This window comes from Crocodylus porosus, unplaced genomic scaffold (genome assembly GCF_001723895.1).
Source record: "Crocodylus porosus isolate Cpor-Errol unplaced genomic scaffold, CroPor_comp1, whole genome shotgun sequence".
NCBI lineage: Eukaryota > Metazoa > Chordata > Crocodylia > Crocodylidae > Crocodylus > Crocodylus porosus.
This window is the reverse complement of record NW_017728886.1, coordinates 41,143,189-41,165,429: the sequence shown is the minus strand read 5'-3', so window position 1 is coordinate 41,165,429 and position 22,241 is coordinate 41,143,189. Positions and strand designations below refer to the sequence as shown.

Genomic DNA, 22,241 nt, shown 5'->3' with positions numbered 1-22,241 from the left:
AAAAAAAAAAGGGTTTGTATCTATGATCTAAAACTCTACCTGCACTGATTTATTTGGGGGAGTGGGGAGGAGAAGGGGGAGAGAAAACAGAAATGGGTAGACTAATCTTATCCTTCCATTAGTAATACCGTAGCTGAAAAACAGCTTTACTTTGTTATTCACAGAATAAAATAGCTTTTTGAATCTATAAAGATTATTCTGTCCCAAAAATATGACCCTTAGTCTCAGTGCAAGTTCAGATTGCTTCAGGACTTAGAGTAGCAATAGGCACAATCTTTTGTGCTACATGATGCTATCATGCTACCAGTACTATAGTATGTTGATTTTTATTCATTAAACTGCTTCTACCTTTAATGTATGATTATGAAGCAGACAACATTATATAAGGAGAAAAGTTACTTACTTAGTAACTGGATTTCTCCGAGATGTGTTGTCTTTATTGTCACTGTTGATGCACATCGTCATATCCCTAGAGTTCACAGGCTTTGCCTTAGCAATATTCTCATGCCAAGGAGATAAAGAGCAACAAGCACCTCCTGCTACTGTTTCCTTAAACATCTTAAGATGCATCTGACTCTGAGGAAAAAGGGCTGGTTGTGGGTGTGTGTATATAGACAATACAACTCAAACTTCATGTATTCAAATAACTACTCTTTCTTCTTTAAGAGATTGTCCAAATGAATGTTTTCATTGCAGGTCACTCAAAAGCAGTTCCAATAAGTTGAAATGAGTCTTCAAGTCTGAGAGACAAAAGCAATTGAAGGACTGTCTTACCAAATGCAGGATCTGTCCTGCAAACTTCTGCAGCTGTGTAATGTTTATTAAAGGTGTAAAACAGATCTAGAAGCAGCCTCCCTGCAAACAGTTATGGAAACATTATCCAGGGTGTCTCATAACACAGATCAATCTACAAATGGACAGTCTCTGCAGTAGCAGCACTATGCCTATGAATCTCTTGGCTAAGGAGATAAATAGTTGCAGAATCTTTATGAAAGGCTAAGTCCTGTGCAGGTTGAGGGACAAACCCATTTTCACATATAGGTGTCTAACATCTTAGGTCTAGAGAAGTGAGATTTTAGGAAAAATACCACCAAATTAATCTGCCAACTGAAGTAGAATTCAATTACCACTTTAGGTAGATAGAGATCCTGTGGTGTCAGGTCCAGAAATCTGGTAGTTGTAAGTACTGGTAGCATTAATTGTGGCTCCCAGAGTCAAATTTCCAGCCTCATGGGGAGCCTTGCAGGTGCTGAATCCAGAGTGCAGAGCCATGTCATCTGGTTTGCAGGTCTACCCATGGGACCAGAAATGTAATAATAGGAGGAGCAATGGTTGCTGCAACTCCAGGAGCCACAGCAATTAATGCCGTTGCTGCCAAATCCCAGCTTTGCAGACCGGATGATGTGGATCCATATTCTAGATTCAGCCCGTGAACTGGCCCTGCATCACAACTGATCTGATGCCAGACTAGTTGAGCACCACTGCTTTAGACAGCAGCTTTGGGTAGATCCTCAAGGATACTTATGTATTATATTAGGTAGTACATGAAGGATCAACCAAAACAGTTGGCTGGAATGATGGCCACTAGAAAAACTGCTCTCATAGCAAGGTAGAACAAGGAGTACATTGCCTTATGTTCAGAATGAAGCCTCAGAGACCTGAGAGCTAAATGTAGGTTCTGTTGTAGGACAGGTTCTTTTACCAGAGGAGAAACTGGTGAGAAAACATATGCTGTCTTTTGACTAGAGCACAATGTACAGAGACAGCAGCTAAATAGACTCTGACTGAGCTAATAAATAAGTCCATATGTTTAAGACCTAGAAGATCTTCCATTAGTCAGACTTGAAAAGAGATTTTTCTCTTGACACCATCTGGACCCCTTAATTAGATAAGCACATCTAGTTTCCTCTTTTCTGCTGTGAATATGAGTGTGTCCAGGTAGGGAAGAGCATTCCCTCTATTTCCCAGAGCCAAAAAGCATCTAACCTTTTGAGACTCGGGGTGGGCAGATCTGAATGAAGAATCTTTTCTGGGTCAGAGGCTGTTAGTCATGCAGGGACCATAATTATCATCATTCAATTCCCAGGATGATGGAGCTACAGCCTAGTGTCATGCTCTTTTCTGCTCCCACATATAGATGACTTGCATTTTCAAGATACACAAACTTATTTTGATAAACATAAATCACCAGAAGTATAGATCTGAGGCAGGTATGGCACCCTCATAGGTTAGGTATGTTCTAAAAATCACAATATTTGGAGATAAATCATAACAACAATCCTAGGTTACTACTCTCTTAATTAAAGATTTAAAAAGCTAATGACCTTTCTAAAAGGAAAAGTACCAGAACAGTAAAATATTTCAACATGGCACAGATCAAAATCAATGGTGAAAGAAGAAAGAATTTATTTATTTTTCTTAAAAGACAAAACAGTTCTTCCCAAATAAAAAAAACCCAAAACCAAAATAGAACAGAGATAAAAGAAAGAAGAGAACAGAAAAACTGGGCATATTTGAGAAATAAAAATAGGTTTCAAAAGAATTCAACCATAGCTAAAGGCTTCAAATCCCAAATCAGCACAGCACTGCACCTCAAGCTAATAGCGGTTCAGAGGAACTAAGGAGCAAGAGACATATACCACACTTTACCCCATAAAGCATGAGGACGGGTGAGGCCACAGCACTCCCAACAAGTACGTCTAAAGAAAGTGTTCTCTGTAATCAAGTGCAATGGCACATGTACAGCCACAGCAAGAAAATACATATGGACGCTCTCTTGAAAAAGTACCTTGACTTCTCAGGCTAAGGACAGACATTCAAAAAGCCAGAGCATGCATTGAGTCAATTTGTGCAGGTTAGTCTAACCTGCATAGATTGAACCAATTTGCAAGTGAATAGACATTCTATTTTGACTCTGGAAATGCAGCCACATGCCCGTAGTGGCTCAGGTCAGAAGCTGGGGGGGAAGGGGGGGTGGAGGCAGGGAGGGGGCTAGAGCGAGCCCTCAGCTGGAGGAAAACTAAACTGAGGAGGGGCATAGCCAGACCCAGGCAGGCCCGAGTATGACTGGGGAGGGGTTTAAACCCCCACCCTGGTCTGCAGGTACCCCAGCCGGGGTGTGCCTGGATGGGGAGAGGGTCCCCAGCCCCCTCACCCCTGCTCACTTGCTGTGTAGGCGCAGGAGTAGGGGCAGGGCCCAGTAGCCTGATGGGAAGCAGAGTTTAATCCCCCATTGCAGGGGACAGAATGGGCACCAATAGGCTCCACTCATGCACCCAGGGCTGTGGTAGCCAGATGCCAACAGCCTGGGGGAAAGGAGGGTTTCATGCCCCCATTGCAGGCAGCAGCAGCAGGGACACCAAAGTGGCACCCAAGGAGTGGGCTGTGACCTGGCTGTAGGGATATAGGTAGCTGGGATTAGTTACAGCCCAACTCCTTGCTGTCTCCTGCTGCGGCAGCACGGCCCGGGCTGCAGCCCCAGGGGGCAGAGGTCAGCATCAGCCGCTTCCTGCCTCCAGCCCCCACAGGGGCCATGATAGCAGACAGGCTACAGCTCCAGCGCAACTCCCCACCCCCCCTCCCTCTCTTGGCCAGTGGCAGTAGTGGTGGAGTGAACTATTGCAGCAGTCACAGATGAAGCACCTGTCACCTAGTGCCTACTTGAAGTGGTGCCGGGTGCTTGGGATGGGCCTTAGCATGGGGAACCAACGACGCCCTGCAGCCTGGTCCGGCCCAGCCTCCTGGCTCAGTCAAGGCAGCCCATGGCAGCTCTCCCCAAGTAGCTGGCAGATAACAGGTGCTTCACCTGTGCCTGCCGTGATAGTTCCCTCCGCTGCCACCAGGTGTTTATGTGCCTGTTATGTGCCTGTTCTGTTACAGGTTTAAACCAGTTTCTGCTAACTTAACCAGTTTGTGTGCAACTTCTATCCCTAGCCCTGATGAACGCTAAGACCTGGGACATGGGGTAATTTCAATCATTTGAGAAAGGCAAATTAAAAAAAAGGCCCTACAACCAGGATTCTTAAGAGATAATATTCTATGTGCTCCTTTAATTTTTTCCTCCTTTACTTTTCTTTTTAAGGGATCAGGAAGGTTGATAGCCTTCTATCCTAAGAACTCACCAATAAATCAGAATGTTATGGTAAGAGCACTTCTCAGTGTTGGTACACAGAATTTATGCTGTTGAGGGTCAGGCAAAGAAAGAAGTGAACTAAGTAGGTTGTACATCAAAGACTGCAAACATTTAATAGAAAAGTGAAAAAAACCTGAAGACTATTAGTTCTTCAAAGGGTTGGAAGTACTTACAACCCGTAGCAGTCCCAGACCTATTAACAGACTTCTACCAAACCCTTACTGCTCAGGTCCCAGAGCACTTGCTCATACATCAGTAAGCAATTGGTTGATGTGATCTTAGCTTCCTGGAAGCTGTTGCTCCTCTACCTGAGAACAGGGCCAGTCAGATCTAACTAGTTTCCCATCACCTCAATGTCCTTGGTGTCCTAGTTGCTTTAACAGTTTCTCCCAACCCTCTTGTATAGAGCTGGGGATGTCACCCATACTACAGGTTGCCTACAGAGACTCAGATATGCCACTGTTCTTCTATACAGCAAGTGCAGAGCATATATGTCTTGTTCCACTAAATGAGCCACTCCACATTCAGATCAGTGGCTACCATCCATGAGACTGGAATAGGACTGGATTTGTGGTGGTCTCCTATGGGCAATGCCTGAGCTGTCCTCTTTTCAGGCTGGACCGAGCTCACTGACAGACTAATGAGAGGAGACACTTTCTTTTTTATTTTTTCCTGTCAAAATAGCACCAGGACCTAGTTGGGAAAAGCAGGGGATACAGCTCAAGTTGTCACAACCTAGTAGGTAGCAAATGTGCAGTACATATTCCCATTAAGGATGGGGTGTGCCTAGTTGCAACTGGAGTTATGGAAGGCATTACCTGAAGAGGCTAGGAAATACAATACTGTGGTCCATAAAGTCTGATACAGGAAAAAATAACCCCTTTTCCCCAGACCATTACTCATGACACGGGCAGAGGAGATAGCATTTCAGCAATGGCCAGGGACCAGGTTTGGGAGGGAGAGGGATTAACAGCAGCCTTCCCAAATGAATGAGAAAGAACCTGATGAGTTATAATAAAAAGTTGCACCTTACTATACCACATCTTTCACATCTGGTCCTTCTTCCTACATATCTGGGACAATGAACTTGCAGCTTTTCTTCTGATACATCAATGAAGAGAAAGGGGCAAGGTAGAGGAAAAAATCAATGATTTAAAAAAAAAAAATTATAAATCTGATTTTTTAATTCAAATCAGATTTTTTTATTTAATCATATTTTAAAAATTGTTGTCAATATGCTTAAACCCCCCCCCCCACCTATATAAAGATGACTTTAATTTAAAGAATTAATTTAAGATCTGTTAGAGCTCAAAGATATCATCGTGGAATAGGGATTATAAATTCTAATTATATACTATTTGGGATGAATATATTATGTAACCTTTTAAGAAAAGTTTTATAAATAGGTAGCAACATGCCATGGTTTATATTAGGGATCCAATCTTATGGGGTTCCCATAAGCTTCTCTACAGATCACTAGTAAAGATTAAAGAAAACCACTCTACCCAATGGGACTCAGTGCTCAGGTTAGATCTCATTAAGCATCTCTAGGATGCTTAGTTTCAGTTCTCAAACTGGCTTTGTGTCTCCAGAGATAAAATCCTTTATAACAATAGTATATGGAGATGGGTAGGTAATCAGGTCTGTCATCTCTCATCAACCCTATTGTCTCTCTCCAAGTTTGTGTGCACAAAGTCAAGCCCTTACCTCTCTCTAAAAGTGCAAAGTTTCAAGAAGTTAAATGAGTAAGAGGATAGGTGAGGATGGAGTAGATCTGGGCAAGGAGGAAGAGGAGGAGGAGGAAGATGAGTCTGGAGATAAATGCAAGGAAGGAGGGGCAGTAGAAACATTTCAAGGAGAATATTTTAGAAGTCTTGAGGGTAAGTTTCTGAGTATAGCCTCGTCACTTCATTAATTTGAGATCTAGTGAGGGAATAGTATGGTAGAAGAGAAAACTTATCATGGCAGCAGGCTTGCCAGGCCATAAAAGAGACCTTGTTTAGGAATATTTTAATGAAGGTTCTATCAAACAACAAGAATGCACTTTTTGTAGGAAACAGTGATTAAATCAAGGCTTCCTAACCATTGACTTTAATCATGATTCAAACCAATTTGATTTAAATCAAGTGCACCCTGGAAAGGGCCAAATGGATATAAAGACAAATAACAAAACAGCACAGAAATAGCAAAAACAGCCACAGAAAGTGTTTTTCTTTTGTTTGGGTAAAGTAAAGAAACGGTACATATCTATGAGTTAGAGAACAAGGAACTGCTGTCAAATCTTGTCAGCATTCTTGTTGTTAATATTTCAACCATACCAGAAAAGTATCCTAGAGCAGAGAGAATTACCTTTAACTGGGATCACCTTCCATGGTTTAAGAGGAGAGAAACAACATTTTCGCTAATCTCTTTAAAATTTAACTGAGGTATGTCTTTGTTTGCTAGCTATCATTTTACAATGAACAAACAATCCAGAAGTCCCTAATACCAGCAAATATTTATATTTAGGAGCTGGATCATACATTCAGAAGTTATACTGTACACTTGAAGGGCATTTAAATGACATTTTCATTTACTGCTGAAGAGGAATCTTGTCTTGGCATATCTTCATGTTATTTTAAAGAATGAACAAAGCTAAAATGTATCCACATCTAAGGTAACTTAATTTTAAGATTAAATATAAGCTACATAAAATGCTGCTGAACTGAGATAACAACCTTGTAAATATTTCAAATAACTTAATGGCAATGAAATGTTGAAATCTGGGATAAGAACCTTGGCTAAACCAGATGCTAAAATGAGCTATCATATCATATTCCAAAAACCATTTAGCAGACACATACTTGCCCTGAAAAAAAATCAAAAGTTACCAATGTAAATTTGATTATTTTGATCATAAAACTTTGTGACCTACAACTGATGTTCAATTAATAGCTCTATTGAGTGGTTTTGCTGATGTAGTTATTGTCCTTGACTTCTGATGAGAATTTTACTGTGAGACAAATTTAGTTCTGCTTAGCACCATCTTCTGTTACATGACTGGCATTGGTATATTGTTACAGAACAAATCACTCTCTGCTCTTTCAGAAGTTACAAAAAGAGTGACCCCAAGCTGAAACTTACTGTCCTCAAGGTGGACACCGTGTACTGATTTTGTTATTTAGCAATAAGGCAGCTTCGAACGAAACCGGCTCCAGGACCAAAAGTTCTAAATCCCACACTGCATACTAGGTTGTTTCTTATTTTTATTTAGAAATATACACAAGGCATTACAAGAATTAAAAACAATATGGCAGTTATGGAAGGGACAAAAAAAGTGATGCCTGACAGCCTTTACAGAATTAAAAAAAATGTAACCCAAAACAACACGTCACCATCCTTGTGAGACAGGGAAATGGGCAGAAGGGAATTTAAAATAAAGTTGGGTCAGGCCCAGAAACTTGAAGACAAGAAGTCTGGGTTATAATTCTTCTCCAGATCTCTCCTTTCCAGACTGGAAATCAAATTTTTCTGAGCCAACAGAACAGTAGCTATGATGAAAATCTTATATGGAATTCAGAGCGGAAGTACAATGAAAAGGGGAAGTTGTAATGTATCTGTGAGTTACAACAGCAAAAAGCAGCACTGATCTTGAAACTCCAGCAAAAACAGACCCTTCTCTCCCTTCCTCAGAGCAGATTCTATGCAACACTACAGACTTCTGTCCAAGCATCACACCCCATGTAACATCTATTAACATGACTATACATTATTTGCTTCCAAAAATGAAGTTGTTTTCAACTGAAAGGTCCTGATGAAATCAGAAGTGTATTTCCATAACTAGAGAGGCAAGAATCCCTTTTTAAAGGATTTTGTGAAATCCAAGCAGGAAAAGAACATAAAACCTGTAAACTGAAGTAAATAATGATGAATCAAGAAACCATAAATGCTGAATAAAGAACACAAATATTCCCAGTCAACTCTGATGAAATAAACAAGATAGGGAAGGAAAAATATCAGAGTACAAAAGCAGACACACTTTTATTTAACCTTCTGTCACTGGTGTAATCACATCAAGTAATGGGGTGGAGGGTGCATGTACATGCATGCATACGTGCATGTGTAATATTCAAGTTCCTTTTCACGACAAGAAAAATACAAATGAGGAAAAAGAAAAAAAAAATCACAGAAAGATGATATGTATTATCTACAAAATGACTGGAAGAACAAACTGAGTCCAGCCAAGATATTTAGCCTCCTTTATATCAACTACTCTCTGAATATTGCAGCACAAAAAAGAAAAAACAAAGATATATCTTGCTAGAAAGGTGACATAGGAACTGGAAATTCACTTAGGAAATAATCTGTTGTAATGCCTCCAGCAATCTTGCCTTAGATCTTTAGAGGCTGCTGTGTCAAGATAATAACATTAGGTGAAAGAAGGGACAGCTCAAAGTAGCTGTCTTGCAAATCTGAGTTGGAGAGGTTAACCTGAACTCAGCTAACCTACAATGGCTGCAACTCCAACTAAGCAAACTTTATTCTTATTATTGTAATACTGGCTAACTACACATTACTGCCTAAGCACATTAGAAAATAATGGTTAGCAAAGTGTTAGTAACTCAGAAGGTTCTTGTAAATCTTTTCAAAAGCTTCATATTAACCCTTTTGGACAGTGAGAGACTGAGTTCACATTGAGTTACTTGTCCAATACAGACAAGGTTCTTTGAGTAGATGTGACATCTTTTATTAGACCAACTGAGTAGTTGGAAAATAGTTCTTAGCAAGCTTTTGGGCGCAGTCATCTTTCTTCAGGCATTGGGAGTCTCTGCTGTTCTGAGACTCCAAAAAAATTGTATTGTCTAATATATTTTTTGATCCTTTTGTTTTTTTTCAAGTCACTGCTTTCCAGGATGCAATGCTCCTTTATGAAGTATTCAAATTCATTGCACCTGGATGTATACCAGTAATAATGAATGCTATTATATAAACGTTTTTCTACTCCAGATTGAGCTATGACTGCCATTCTATTTCACATAAGCTCTTTTACAATCTTCAGATAGTAGATACTTTCAGCTACTAAAGGCCAGAGTTATATTTCATTCAGTAACAAAAGTTGAAGTATTCACTTACTAGTTTCCTAAACCTTACAATTTCCCCGCTGCTAATTAGAGTTTTCTAAATAAATTCCTCACGGCCATTAACCTACAAGAGTCAAATTACATCCAGAATACCAGCCAGATGCTTAGTTTTACACTTTTTTCTCTTTACCAGGAGTAACCTAATAAACACAATACTTGAGAAATATATTTCACGCTATTAAAAACGTGAAAAGCAAACATAGCTTTCATTCTGTGAAGAAGCTCACACAACTGTACCATTAAATCCTTTATACTCCTCAGCAAAGCTACTTTGCCTCAGAAAACAGGAGACAGAAAAAAAATGCATCACCTCTGGGTATATTGTGACAAGAAGGCAGATGCAAGCAATGTCAGTCTCATAACCACTTAGCAATTTAGCCTACTTTTAAACAGAAAATAACCTAATTGATTAAGAGCTGATAAACACTTACTTCAATATTATATGTCTGGTCATCTTTGACAATTTCTCCACTTTGTAAAGTCCTTATTATATTAAAGTCAGCAGTAGCAGCTGCTCCTCTTCGACCACTGTACATGGATGTTTCATCACCTCGTGATTGATCAATATCAGGACTATCTTGCACTGATTCTTCATCTTTGGTGTTTGATGCTTTTTTCTTTTTTTTCTGCTTCTTGGATACATTCTGGCCATCAGACTGTGCTTTCCGCTGCCTAAACTGGGCAAGCTGCACATAAGAGAAAAATCTGGTTAAGGTGAAAGTTTTCTTCTTTATTACTAATGACATGAATTACAAGGGCTTATGGATTGCTCTGTCCAAAGCTTCCCATTAATCACTGAAGAAAAAGCTAAAGCTTAATGCTGACTGTTCCAAACACCCACAGAAAGAGTAATTTTTTTAAAAAATGTAAAATATAATGTGAGCAGCAAAGTAAGAGGTCAATATCTACCTTGCAGGCTTCATTCTTTACTATACAGATAGCTAGAATTCAAAAGAATCAACATTAAAACCAAAGAACAAAGCTGATTAAAAGTAATTTTTTTCTCATTTATAAAGGGAAATTAAAAAGTTTTTCTAGTATTATAAAAACTACTATACTCTGACAAAGTGAATGGTAGGAAACTCATTTTTTCTATGTTGAAATAAAAGTTGAAGACCAAATCTTGCTAATGTCAAATAAGTATTACTATACTCTTTAGACAGTTATAGTTAAAAAAATTCAAGAAATTCTGTCCAAGTTGTTGAAATAAGCATAAAAGAAAGCAAAATGCATCATCAGGGAACAATCTAACAAAAGACACAAAATACATTACAAAATACTCTACCTTGTAGCAAAACATGCCGATGAACAAAAACTCACAGGTAATCCAGACACAGGACAGTTGAACAACCAATTAGCACATAAGCTATTCAAATACTGCTAAGACACTGCCTTTTGTAGAACTTAAATACCTGTCTGTAATCAGCTATAATCGTTTACATGAGAAAATCCATTTAGAATATATTTTTATTGCTTGTAGAGAAATTCTGTTTCACCACAGGTCCTGCTTCCTTAAAATTTATATTAAATAAAGATTAACATAAGGTAAATCTTCTGCTACCATGAGGCTATCATGAGGTTTTTTTTCTCTACCCCTTAAAAATCCACTGTATTACTACTATAATCCACTCTTTTATTATTATTGCACATGTGCCAACACAGAAACATTCAAATAAAGCTTTAAACTTTCACATATGTTCTCTAAAACTCAAGTACTGTAAGCTTTGATAAACCACTGTTAATTGAGGGAAAAAATGTTTCTATCAAATACGAAAAGAAAATTGGCAATTTTTTGCTCATAATATTCATCAATTTAGAGACCAAGGTTTCCATTCAAACTCTTCATTCAACACTAAGGTAGGTCAAGCAGAATTTTATTTGGCATAAATGTCCTTTCCCAATCTCAGTTCTGTTGTAAAGCGAGCAAGCTATCATATCAGTATTTTCTAATAGTCATTCAGTCCCAAGACAGATAAGGTGGCTATAAATTAGACAATTACAGTATTTGCAAATTAACTGCATTTTCTTCCTAACTTATGCTTTTGTTCCTCTATAAGTAATTTAAAAAAAAATTCTTTAGAAGAATGATGCATCCTTCAGACTATCCTCAGGGCAGCTGACAGCTTGTTATATGGCTCCTGCTACACTCACAAGAGGAATCTGAGATTTGTTAAACCAAAATGCCTGTGTACACACACATATATACACACACCTCAAGAGCTCACGTAGTTCAACAGTGTGTATGTATGTATACACATGCATCCCTAATTTGTGCATGAAAACAAAAACTGCATTTGCAAATTGAAATAACATGCATAAGAACAGGTCTGTTAGGTCAATAACTGGCCGCTAGACCAAGGGGTTGGACTACATCAGCTCTTGAGGTCACTTCCAGCCTTATTTTTGCGGGATTTTATAAATTTGAAGGCAACTGTGAAACAAAAAGCCATAAACTGCAGAATTTAAAATTTCATTTAAACAACATATTCCAGATTTTATATTTGCAAAACGTAACTTTCTAGAAATAAATTAAGTGTAAAACAAAGACAAATTGATGTAATCCTGTCTTCTGAATCTGCAGACAGAGATCAAGAGCCTCTGTTGCTGCTTATGCCATTATCAAATGAATACCACTGTGATCAATTTCATGGATGATGGTAGTGTTTCACTGCAAGAGGATCTGTAGCAAGAAATAAGTCAATTTCATGCCACTGCTTATATTAGGAAACATTCCAAGCATAAGATGAAGGGACATCATCAGTTAAGGGAAGGAGGTTTCAGAAACAGAATCTGAGAGTCCAAATAAATATTCTGCCACTAACAACCCCTTGCAATATCAGGAGACTCTGGAAGAGTGAATAGAACCACAAAAATGTCTTGTTCCAGTGAGCACAAGAATACAAGACTTCAGGAATGTGATTTAGTAACGCATCTGGCAGGGTCATTCAGTGCAGTCCTCCTGCTTTTGTAATGAGTTTCTTTGACAGAGGGCTGCCTGAAGCCCCCTTGCCCACTATTCCATCTGAAAGAAGGTTTCACTTCGCCTCTCTCTACCACCTACATGGTTCCAGTACCACACCTGGAAGCTCCAGGCAGTGTTCACCCTGCTAGAAAAGTAGCAGAAAACAGATAAGTTTCCAGTCTCTGCCCCCAGCCCCATTTTTCAGCTCTAACTGCCTACTAAGGTTGCAGACAGAGGTAACAATTATATGGATATCAAATGATGCGGTTAACAGTTACATTGTAACAGCTGAAACATCTTGCTTCTTCTATAGCTAAGCATAGGAAAACTGCTTTACTGTTAACTCTTTCATAAAAGTTCTAGTGTGGCTGCCTGCAGATGTTAAAAAAACAAACAAACCATGCTTTACCGGAAGAAGCAGTGCATTACTTTGACCCAACTCTGCAGCATCTGTATAGACTGGGCACTTAAGTGGGGCTTTTTGGAACTTTTATCTAATAGCTTATTGAATCAGCTATTAGATAAAAGTGCCCCAAAAAAGCTTCATTAAAGTGCCCAATCTATACAGATGTTGGGCAAGCCAGGTGCAACTAACACAATGCCTCACAGCCTAAATTTAGTCCTCCAATTAGGTGGTAAATTTTTTGAAGAATGATTATGGTTAGAAAAGCAGCCCACTCTGGGACAGAAAAAAGCTCCTAACAGTGACTCTAGAAATGACACTGAAGCTCCTTGTCTCAATGATTTCTGCAAATGAGCACACATTGTAAATGAACTTCTAGCCTTGAAGCTTCAGCCTGAGATCTGAAAATTAATCTGAGTTGTTTTTTTTCCCAGATACCACTATCGATGAAAATGGTTCTGTAGGCTAAACCAGGCTTTAGTTTACCCCCATGTTATCTCAGGTTCTTCAACTTATATCCTCAGCAATAACTGCTCTGTTCCATTTTTTATAATGAATTTGCAAAAGCATAAATCATTAGAACTTAGCATTCAATTCCGTTGATGTAAAAGGTGTAGTATGCTTATTTTATTTAACTGAATTGGTTTCTTACTAAAGATAGAAGCAAAATCTTACATCATTAAAATCAGATACATGTGACAGAATAGCATACAGAAAAGAAATCTGATGAGTATTATTTGCAAAGTCATTTTTCAGAGTAAAACAGCATTTGCATATAAAAATCATAGATACTTTAAAAATATATTTGGTCATACAGTTCTTCTGGGCTCTAATTTTTTCCATCTAAGACCTTAAAAATAACACACTTCCTGGTCACGTCAAGCACCCATGGGAAAGGTGACAGCAAAACAAAACAGTTAATATTATGGGTGACCTATAAATAGGACCCTACCAAATTCACAGGGGAAGTGGGCCATGCTGTGGCTCCTTTAATCTTGCAGGTTTTTCTGTCCTGCCCCAGCCCCTGCGTGCGATTGGTGGAGGGCCCTGCTTGCAGCTCATTCCTGATTGGCAGGAAAGCAAAAACACCGATTTTAAACATGGTGCCATTTTTGCCTTCCCCCAACTAGCTGCAAGCAGTGGGGTTGCTGGGGTCCCTCAGCAGCAGGAGGCAAAAATAGTGCCATATTTAAAAACATGGTCAATCAGGAGTGAGCTGCAAGTGGAGCCACTCCATCAATCAGTGGGGGAGGGGGGAAAAAGGCGAGGAGGAAGGCATATGGGGGAACCTGCAAGATTAAAGGAGCTGCAACACAGCCCACTTCCACTGCTAATTCAGCAGGGCCTTACCTATAAAAGTTGATGCAGCCTTGTAGGGAGCTGATAAGAAATGCTGAGGCTGACTAGTGGGTGCTGGAGCAGCTGGGTGCTGGGTACAAATGCCAGGGCTGGTGGGGATTACTAATGTAAATCATGTCAACTATTTCACTGCTGTCATTTTAACAGAAAGATCTCTCCTGCTATTTTTGCTTTGGGAGCAGGCTATTTTTGGCTTGGTATAGCACTTTACATGTGAATGCAAATTTAAAATAATTTGATTTAACGTATAATGTAAAGTGTATACTCAAACTGCTAGAATCAATGGGCACCTATATGTGCTGGACACCTGCTAGAACATGTACTAATTAACATGCTTTGGAGCAGACTCTATTAATTGTGCTGATTAGCACACACCAGCATTCCCATGCTTCAAAATGGTGGCTGGGGCGCTTTAACTGGGGTGTTTTACCTGAAGCCACCATTTTGAAATGTGGGACACTGAATACACATGACACTGTGGGCACTTAAACTAGAAAAGCTTCCAAGAGCTGCTCTAATTAGCCCCACTTCCGCCTCACCACCCTGGAGCATGTGTATAGATGCCCTAGAAGCTTTTATACAAAGATAAGGAAACCAAAAGAAAACAATGACATTTACCTTGCACTATGTAATGTTTGTAACATGCCAACTCCAGGAAAGCACTGAGCAATTTCATGAGTTAAGTATGTAGGTAACACTTTGGAAGACAGGCTTAAGATATAAAATGATCTTGCTAAATTGGAGAAATAAAGTGAAATTAACTGCATGAAATTCAGAGAGGGCAAATACAAATTGAGGAACAACTGGCTAGGCTGCAATACTACAGAAAACGACATATAGGTTATAGTGGATTGCAAGCTAATTATGAATCAACATTGGAAGGGGGCACAGGAGAGAAAAATGGGGGGAACAGCTAACAGCATACTAGGACCATCTAATGCAAGTAGCAGGAAATTATTCTTTCACTTAATACAGCACTAGTGAAGCCTCACCTGGGGTAGTATGACGCACCACACTTCAAAAAAGGCACACACAAACTGGTAAGAGTCCAGAGGAGAGCAACAAAAATAAACAGAGATCCAGAAAACATTATACATGGAAAGGCTGGAAGAACCGGGGCTATTCCATCTGGAGAAAAGAAGACTTGCGGCAAGGGAGAGGAGCTTGGGAACAGTCTTCAAAGAGAGGAAGGTTTGTCATAAAGTTGATGGTGACAGACTGCTGTCTGTATCTACAGTCTACAGGACAAGTAGGAACCATCTGGAATACAAGCCGACTGTATTCCATCTTAAATTAAGTCTCTTGTCTTCCATGTGCCTTGTTAAAAATCATAGGCACTACAGAGAAATAGGGCTAGAAAGGAACTCAGGAGGTCCAATCCTGAGTATGGCAGGATTCTCCCTGTCAAAGCCATCTTACCAAAAGCGTTTGTCAAACCTGAGCTTAAAAACTTCCAGTTTGTGGAAAATTAGTCTCCCTCAATAATAGTCTGTTCCAGTACTTAACCACCCATGTAGCTCTTCCTAATACTAAATCTAAATGTCCCTTGTTAAATTTAAGGGACTCAATTTAAGACAGAATACAGGCAAACTCACTGCTGTGTGTTCTCATGCTGAAAAAAACATTTTTGCAACAGCTGCATGAACAGGTTTTCAGAGCTCCCGCAGTAAATAGCCATAACTGCTCATCACTTTTGAAAAGCTGTTATGGAACAAGGCATGACGACTCTATAGTACTGTAAGAAACTCCTAATTCTAATTCCTAAATATACACTTACTATAGCAACTTATTTAAGACAGTCATAAAAATGATGCGAGATGTGACCAATCACAGGGATCAAGTGACACCATTTTGGTTTCTCTGTTATAGGGTTGTTGGTTGTAGCTATGGTCTAATGTAGCTATGGTCTAATGATGACGTAGGTAGGCAAGGTTCTCTGGGTAGAGACCAATTGAATAGTTGGAAAAAATATTCTTCCCAAGCTTTCAGGCACAAACGCCTTGCCTGCCTTCTGGTTTCTCTGATAGTCAAGGGAAACAAGTGTAGAGTAGGCCTTTTCTTAATCATTCACTACTCAATTAATGTTACATAATGTAATCACACCTTCTGTCAAGTGGAATAGTAGCAAAGAAATTAGGATTTTTTCCCCCCCCCCTCACAACAGTTCTCTTAAGAAAATGGGGAAATATCACATTCTTTCTTTCTGCTTCATGACAGACATAGCATGTTGTCAAACACTGGCAACACTACAGATTCAGCTATTCAAGTACAGTAAGAGACTTATGTAGTGAAACAACACACATAGACATAAACCATGCCTTTCACTGATGACCTGAACTTTAACGTGGAATTCAGTAATTCATACTACCAAATGCACTGGATCAGAAGCATCAAACAGGGCATGCTAGGAGGATTCAGCCTACAGAACTGTTCCATCTGGGCCACCAATTGTCCAACCACTGGAGCGGTGCTGAAGTGTGCTCTTCTGCAGAATTCAGAGTCCCTGGATGCTGGTGAACACTACCACTGGTGCCCAGGGGGTGCATGAGGGCTGTGCAGATATAGCCCTTGCTTGCCCTGCTGCTGCCTGCCCCTCAATCTGTGCCACCAGCACTGCCAGCCCAGGCCCACTGAAACTGATGATAGCTCCATGTATCCAGGGTGGAATGAATTTGACACCACTGCATTATACACTTGTCAATTAGTTTGCAAAATTATTCATAGGACCAACTGAGCTTTCTGCCTTTACCCCCAGTAGATCAAGATAGATTACGGGATACTAAATCAGCAATCACCAGGGATCCTGGTTTTCCAAATTCTCTGATAAAAACTCCAAAATCTGTGATTAAAATGAAAGCCCCTCCCCCACAACCCCTGGCCCTGCTGGTGCCCCCTACTTCCTCTTGCAGCACCCTGGCCCTGCTCATGCCCCTCACTTCCCACCTGGACCCCTCAAGCACTGCTGGTGCCTCTCAGTCATCCCCCCCACAGAGTCCCTTGGCCCTGCTAGCCCATCATTCCCCCCTAAACCCTGCTGGTGCCTCTCATCCATGGCCCCCCCGCCCACAGCCCTCCCAACCCTGCTGGTGCCCCTCACTCCCCACCACAGCCTCCCGTGCTCATGCCCCTCACTCCCTAACCACCCCCCTAGCCATGCTGGTGCCTCTCACTCCCTACCACAGCCCCTCCCCAGCCCTGCTAGTCCCTCCTTCCCCCCAAAACCCTGCTGGTGCCCCTCCCTTCCCCCTCTCACAGCCTGCCTGTAACAGGGAGCCCCCTTTTTACACTCCCCTTTCGGGCATTGATATAACAGAAGCCCCTTCTTGCCAGCTCCCCCCTTTTGTGCATTTCTTTTTCCTTCTAAGTATTAGCAGAGACCTAGCATGCCACTCATTGCATGGGGTGTGGCAAGACTTGGAGCAAGCCAGAAAGCTGAAATGGCTTTCTGTAGAAGAAACCTACAAACTACACCTACATATCAATTGAGCTAAGTGTCACTAAAGAAAACAAAAAAACTAAAATATCCACCTCAAAGCAAAGCCAGTATGAGACAAGAAAAGCCAAGGTGCATTGAAAACATGACTATAAATAAATCCTGATGAACACATTCCCCCTTTAAGACCTATTTCCCAAAGCAAACTTACTACATCTGTCTAAAGTTTTATGCTGAATCAGTTTGTGTGACTGCACCTAACCTAACTCACTTACTGGCCCTAGTGACTTTGATCCTCACTACCTCACATTGCATTTTCATATTTCATCTGTCTCATCTTTGCCCTGGCATTCTGTATTTTATGTTTTATATCTTTTAACGAATGTATTCTTTAGAGTAAGTCATACCTTGTATTACTAAAATTATTATTATAAAAATGCATTGGCACTGTAATCACTGGAACTGTATTGGGCTGGTCTCTTGATTGAATGCGAGTATGTACCAATCAGTAGGTAATTGAATGACAAAGCCAGAGCCTCTGGCTGTTAATTGACAATACCCTATCCAGAGGAATTTACCATTACAAAACTGTACTCTACAAGCCATTTTAAGCTAAATCAAGCCACCTGGAACTTGCAAAGACACAACCATTGAGTAAAGCAAGTCAAGGGTGGACTCCCATAACTGCACTATCGGGTAGAACCCCCAGTGACTATGACTGACAGCTGTCATGGACTACTCAAGACCCACATGGGACAGTGACCTCTGGACTGGGCAGTCAAAATGATGCTGGGAGATCACAGAAAACTGCGAGAAAGGGATAAAAAGGCAGTGAACTGTGACCCTCAAAGGCGTCCTCTCATCCAGCACCCAACCTACCAAGACAGAAGGACAAACAGGTGACCCCCTTCTCTAGAAGACATTGACTTGGAGGAAGCTGACCATTGACAGCAGACTCCAGCACCCTGGATAGGTATAAACCAACATAGGTGGTACACTACTATTGCAGCAATTCCGTGTGTGAATGCGTGTTAAGGTGGCCAGTACCCATCATAACTCAAAGTTTGCATTTATGATTTTATTGGTAAGTTCACTTCCTGTACAATAAATTAGAATTTATGATGATCCCAAGAGTTGGTCCTTTGTAGTCAACACTCCTAACCCTGCTGGTGCCCCTTATTCCCCCTCCCCCCACCCCAACCCTGCTTGTGCCCCTCACTCTCCACCCACAGCCCCTGCTCCCCCAGCTGCCAGAGCTATGTGGCCAGGGACCCAGGTCCACAGCCCCCTACCGCCAGCAGGAGGCGATGGTTGCTGAAGCAGAATGGAGCCCAGTTCCCCGCCACTGCCTGCATGCTATGAGGTTGGGTGAGTGGGCCCAGCTCCCTGCTGCAGCGCACACTCTTGTGGGGAGGTGGGGGGGAGAGGAAAGGGACCTGTGGCCCCCAGATCTGTACACAGGGCTCAGGCTCCTACCCTGCTGCCCTCCCTTGGGGCCATCACAGCATGGCAGGTGTGACCCAGCACTGTAGGACATAGTGAGGCCACGCAGGAAAACTGCTTGCCACTGTGAGCTCTGCACTGCCCTCGCCACACCCAAGCACACAGGGGACATGTCGCCAGGGCAGCACAGAGCTCACAGCAGCAAGGAGCTTTCCTGCATGGCCCCACTGCTCCCCTCGTTCCACCCACCAGGCTGTGGAGGCCCCAGGGAGGGGGCAGCAGGCAGGAACTCAAGCCCCACACACAGGTCTGGGGCCCATCTCCCCTGGCCCCTGGATGAGCTGTTCATGGCCCATTCCACTCCCTGCTGGGGCCCATAGCCCATGCGCTGTGGCCCTGGGCCCCGGGCCCCAAGCACCGCCCATCTAGGCAGCAGCACCAGCCCAAGCCCTGCCCAACTCCCTCCCTATGGGGGCCTCAAACCCACCCTTCCCCAACACACCTACCCACAGGAGCTGCTCTCCAAGTTGCCTGGCAGCCATGTGCATGTACATGGAGCTCCCTGCCTGACCACCCTCCTCCTGCTCCCTCCCAGGCCTCTGCAAGCTAAAACTGCCAGCCTGCAGAAGGCTTGCTGCAAAACTAAAATCCATGGGTTTTTCTTTGCTAAAATGAGAAATCCACATTTTACTCAGTCTTTTCTGTGGGAAATGGAAAACCCAGATCCCTGGCGCGCACTTCAATACCATATTTTCTTGCATATATGAACTCTTTTTCTGAAAATTAGCTACTAGAAAATGCTTCCTTGCATGTCTTAAGCAAGGAAGCGCAGATACAGCAGCTACAAAGCTTCACATGGGGGTCTGTGCCAGGACAGGAGGAACAGGACCAGTGGGGCTAGGGGGTAGGATGGGCAGTAGGAGGCATAGTGTGGTTGGGGTTGGGGTGCAGGGTGAGTAGAGGGCATCTGGTGGAAGGGGGGCAACAGACCTTAAGGTCATTAATGCAGTCAAACAGGGTTGCCAACCCAAGTTTATTTTTACTGCAAACATTTTACTAACAATCAATTTTATTTTATTTTATTTTTTGCTATGACGCCTGTTAAGCTCCTAAATTTGAACCCAGCCCTAATAAATGGGGCCTGGCAACAGGGCAAAGCCTGGCCAAAGGGTTACATTTCCATTATGTAAAACATATATCAGTAAAAATGTATGTTACAAACCCGACCACTGTGGGTCCCCAGAGCCCCAGGCAGCTATGCCATTACATCATTATTATTTTTTTATGTTGCCTTCTCCATGGAGAAAGCTAGCCTGGAATATCATTTGCCTAGAAATCACTCTTTCCACAGGCTGTCTGTATGGAGGCAAACAACAAAAAGGCTTATTACACAGGAGAAAAAAATAACTAACAAAATGAACTATAGAAACTAGAAAGCAAAACAAGAAAAGTTCCTTACCCTCTCACCTAGCTACATCTTAGTTCCCTGATAATTTTAGCAACAGGAAGGCTGATTTCTGGTGATGCTGGCTTCTGCCTTCCCTGACTGCTGGGTCTCTCTGGCTAGGTAAAGACATTAAAAAAGCCCACACTTTTCAATATCTATTATAAAACATCTTTTAATAAATGCCTTTACTACTATTTCTATAGTAAAAATACTAAGTCTTATTACTCATTATATGAATGCATTTATAGTAAAAAAAAAATGCAATAAAGCTAAAAGAGCTTGATCTTTGGCTGCATTATATAACAATATAAAATTGCTGATGCAATTTGATTAAAGAATGAGGCAGCAAGTGTTTAAGAAACTGAAGCAACTTTGTTAGTCCAGACAGCAACTAATACTGACAAATGAATTAAATCTCTGTATCCTAGGCCTGAAAAGAGATTGTAAAGATAGTACAACTTCATTAATAGTTTGGGTGAATGACAAAAAAAAAAATGACCTGTTTTTGATTACAAGGTGTCAGGATTTTAAGGCAGAAAATATTTATTCTCCATTTCAGAAACAGTATTCAACATATATGAGTTACTAGCAACACTGAGTCACTGTGTGCCTCTTGTACCTTATGCTTCCTCAGCATGTGCAGGTAAAAGTGCAATGGGAGCTGATGCATGATTCACACAATCATGTCTCCTGCCATGCCACACATGAATCGTGGGAGGTACAATTGTGGGATTGCACATTAGAGTCATTACACTTTATTGGCAGTACTGGGGGGAACCCAATGCTGCACCAATCCTCCCTATCCCTGGGTTTCATACACCCCTGGGGAGGGGAGACTGCCATAGCAGCAATCCCCACCCCTCAGGTAGGTGTCTGTCTGTGTGAGATCACCACAGTGATAATCTCCCACTCAGGGGGGATCATACACCCCACCCCCCACCAGAGAAGAGGGATTGCCTCTGGGTTTTGCACAGCCCTAGAGCAGGGAGATCAACACAATAGCAATTTCACCCCCTTCCTGCCCCCCCACCCCATCTTGGGCTTTCACACAGCAGGGGCAGGATGGGGTTGGGGGAATGCCATAGTGGCGATCTCCCCACCTGGGGGGTTTACATGCTACTTGGGTTGGGAAATCATAGCTGCATCTTACAGCTGCAGGAATCCAGCATCCGCAGCTGTGGGACTCTAGGTCAAGGGTGGGAAATTATTTCAGGTGGAGGGCTGCTCAGCTAGTTTTGGTGAGCTGTTGAGGGCCACATGGGTAGCCCCGTTCCTTGACAGTTGCCCTGCCCTCTTGTAGACATTGTGGGACCAGAAGTCCTACCTCCAACCCCTGACCTTTGCCACCAGAAGTCCTTCCCCTTGCCCCCCCGCCCCCCGAAATACCTATTTCGGGAGGGGGTGCCATCTTAGAACAGAAAAAACAAAATCACACACTAAAAGTCAAACACCTATTATAACACATTTTAATTTTATTACAAAAATATTGTCATGATTTGCATTTGCGTAGAGTATATAGATGTGATTGCATAATAACTAAAAAATAAATTCTTAGTTTTGTATATTGTAGGGTGTGGGGGGGGCATAAGACATGTTGGGTATGAGGGAGGGTGGGGAGACCCCCCACTCAGCCCATGGAACAGCAGCAGCAGGCAGGGCGCATCACAGCTAAGGGTGCAACCTCCCCCAGGCAAAGGGTACAACCTCCCCCAGCCTGCATCACCAGTGATCCCTACTACTCATGCACAGCCCCTGAACTCACACAGCATAAGATGGAAGCCTTGCATGCTGGAGCTGGCTGCCTTCCCTGCCGGGCCTGTGCCGCAAGGTTAGCCCCAGGCACCTTTCCCTGGGAGGCGGGGAAGGCAGCCAGCTCAAGCACATGGGGCTTCCCTCCTGCACTATGCGAGTGCAGAGGCTGCACGTGAATAGCAGGGAGTGC

General features: G+C 41.9%; 1 protein-coding gene across 9 annotated transcripts in view; it reads right to left on the bottom strand.

Moving 5' to 3' along the window:
- The window catches only part of AKAP9 (A-kinase anchoring protein 9), a 216,142-nt gene that overhangs the window by 154,911 nt on the left and 38,990 nt on the right, over nt 1–22,241 (bottom strand). For all 9 annotated transcript variants that reach the window (XM_019533012.1, XM_019533055.1, XM_019533069.1 and 6 more), the window contains one exon: nt 9,684–9,938. In XM_019533012.1, coding sequence (XP_019388557.1) covers nt 9,684–9,938 — 255 coding nt within the window. The remainder of the gene's footprint in view (nt 1–9,683; nt 9,939–22,241) is intronic.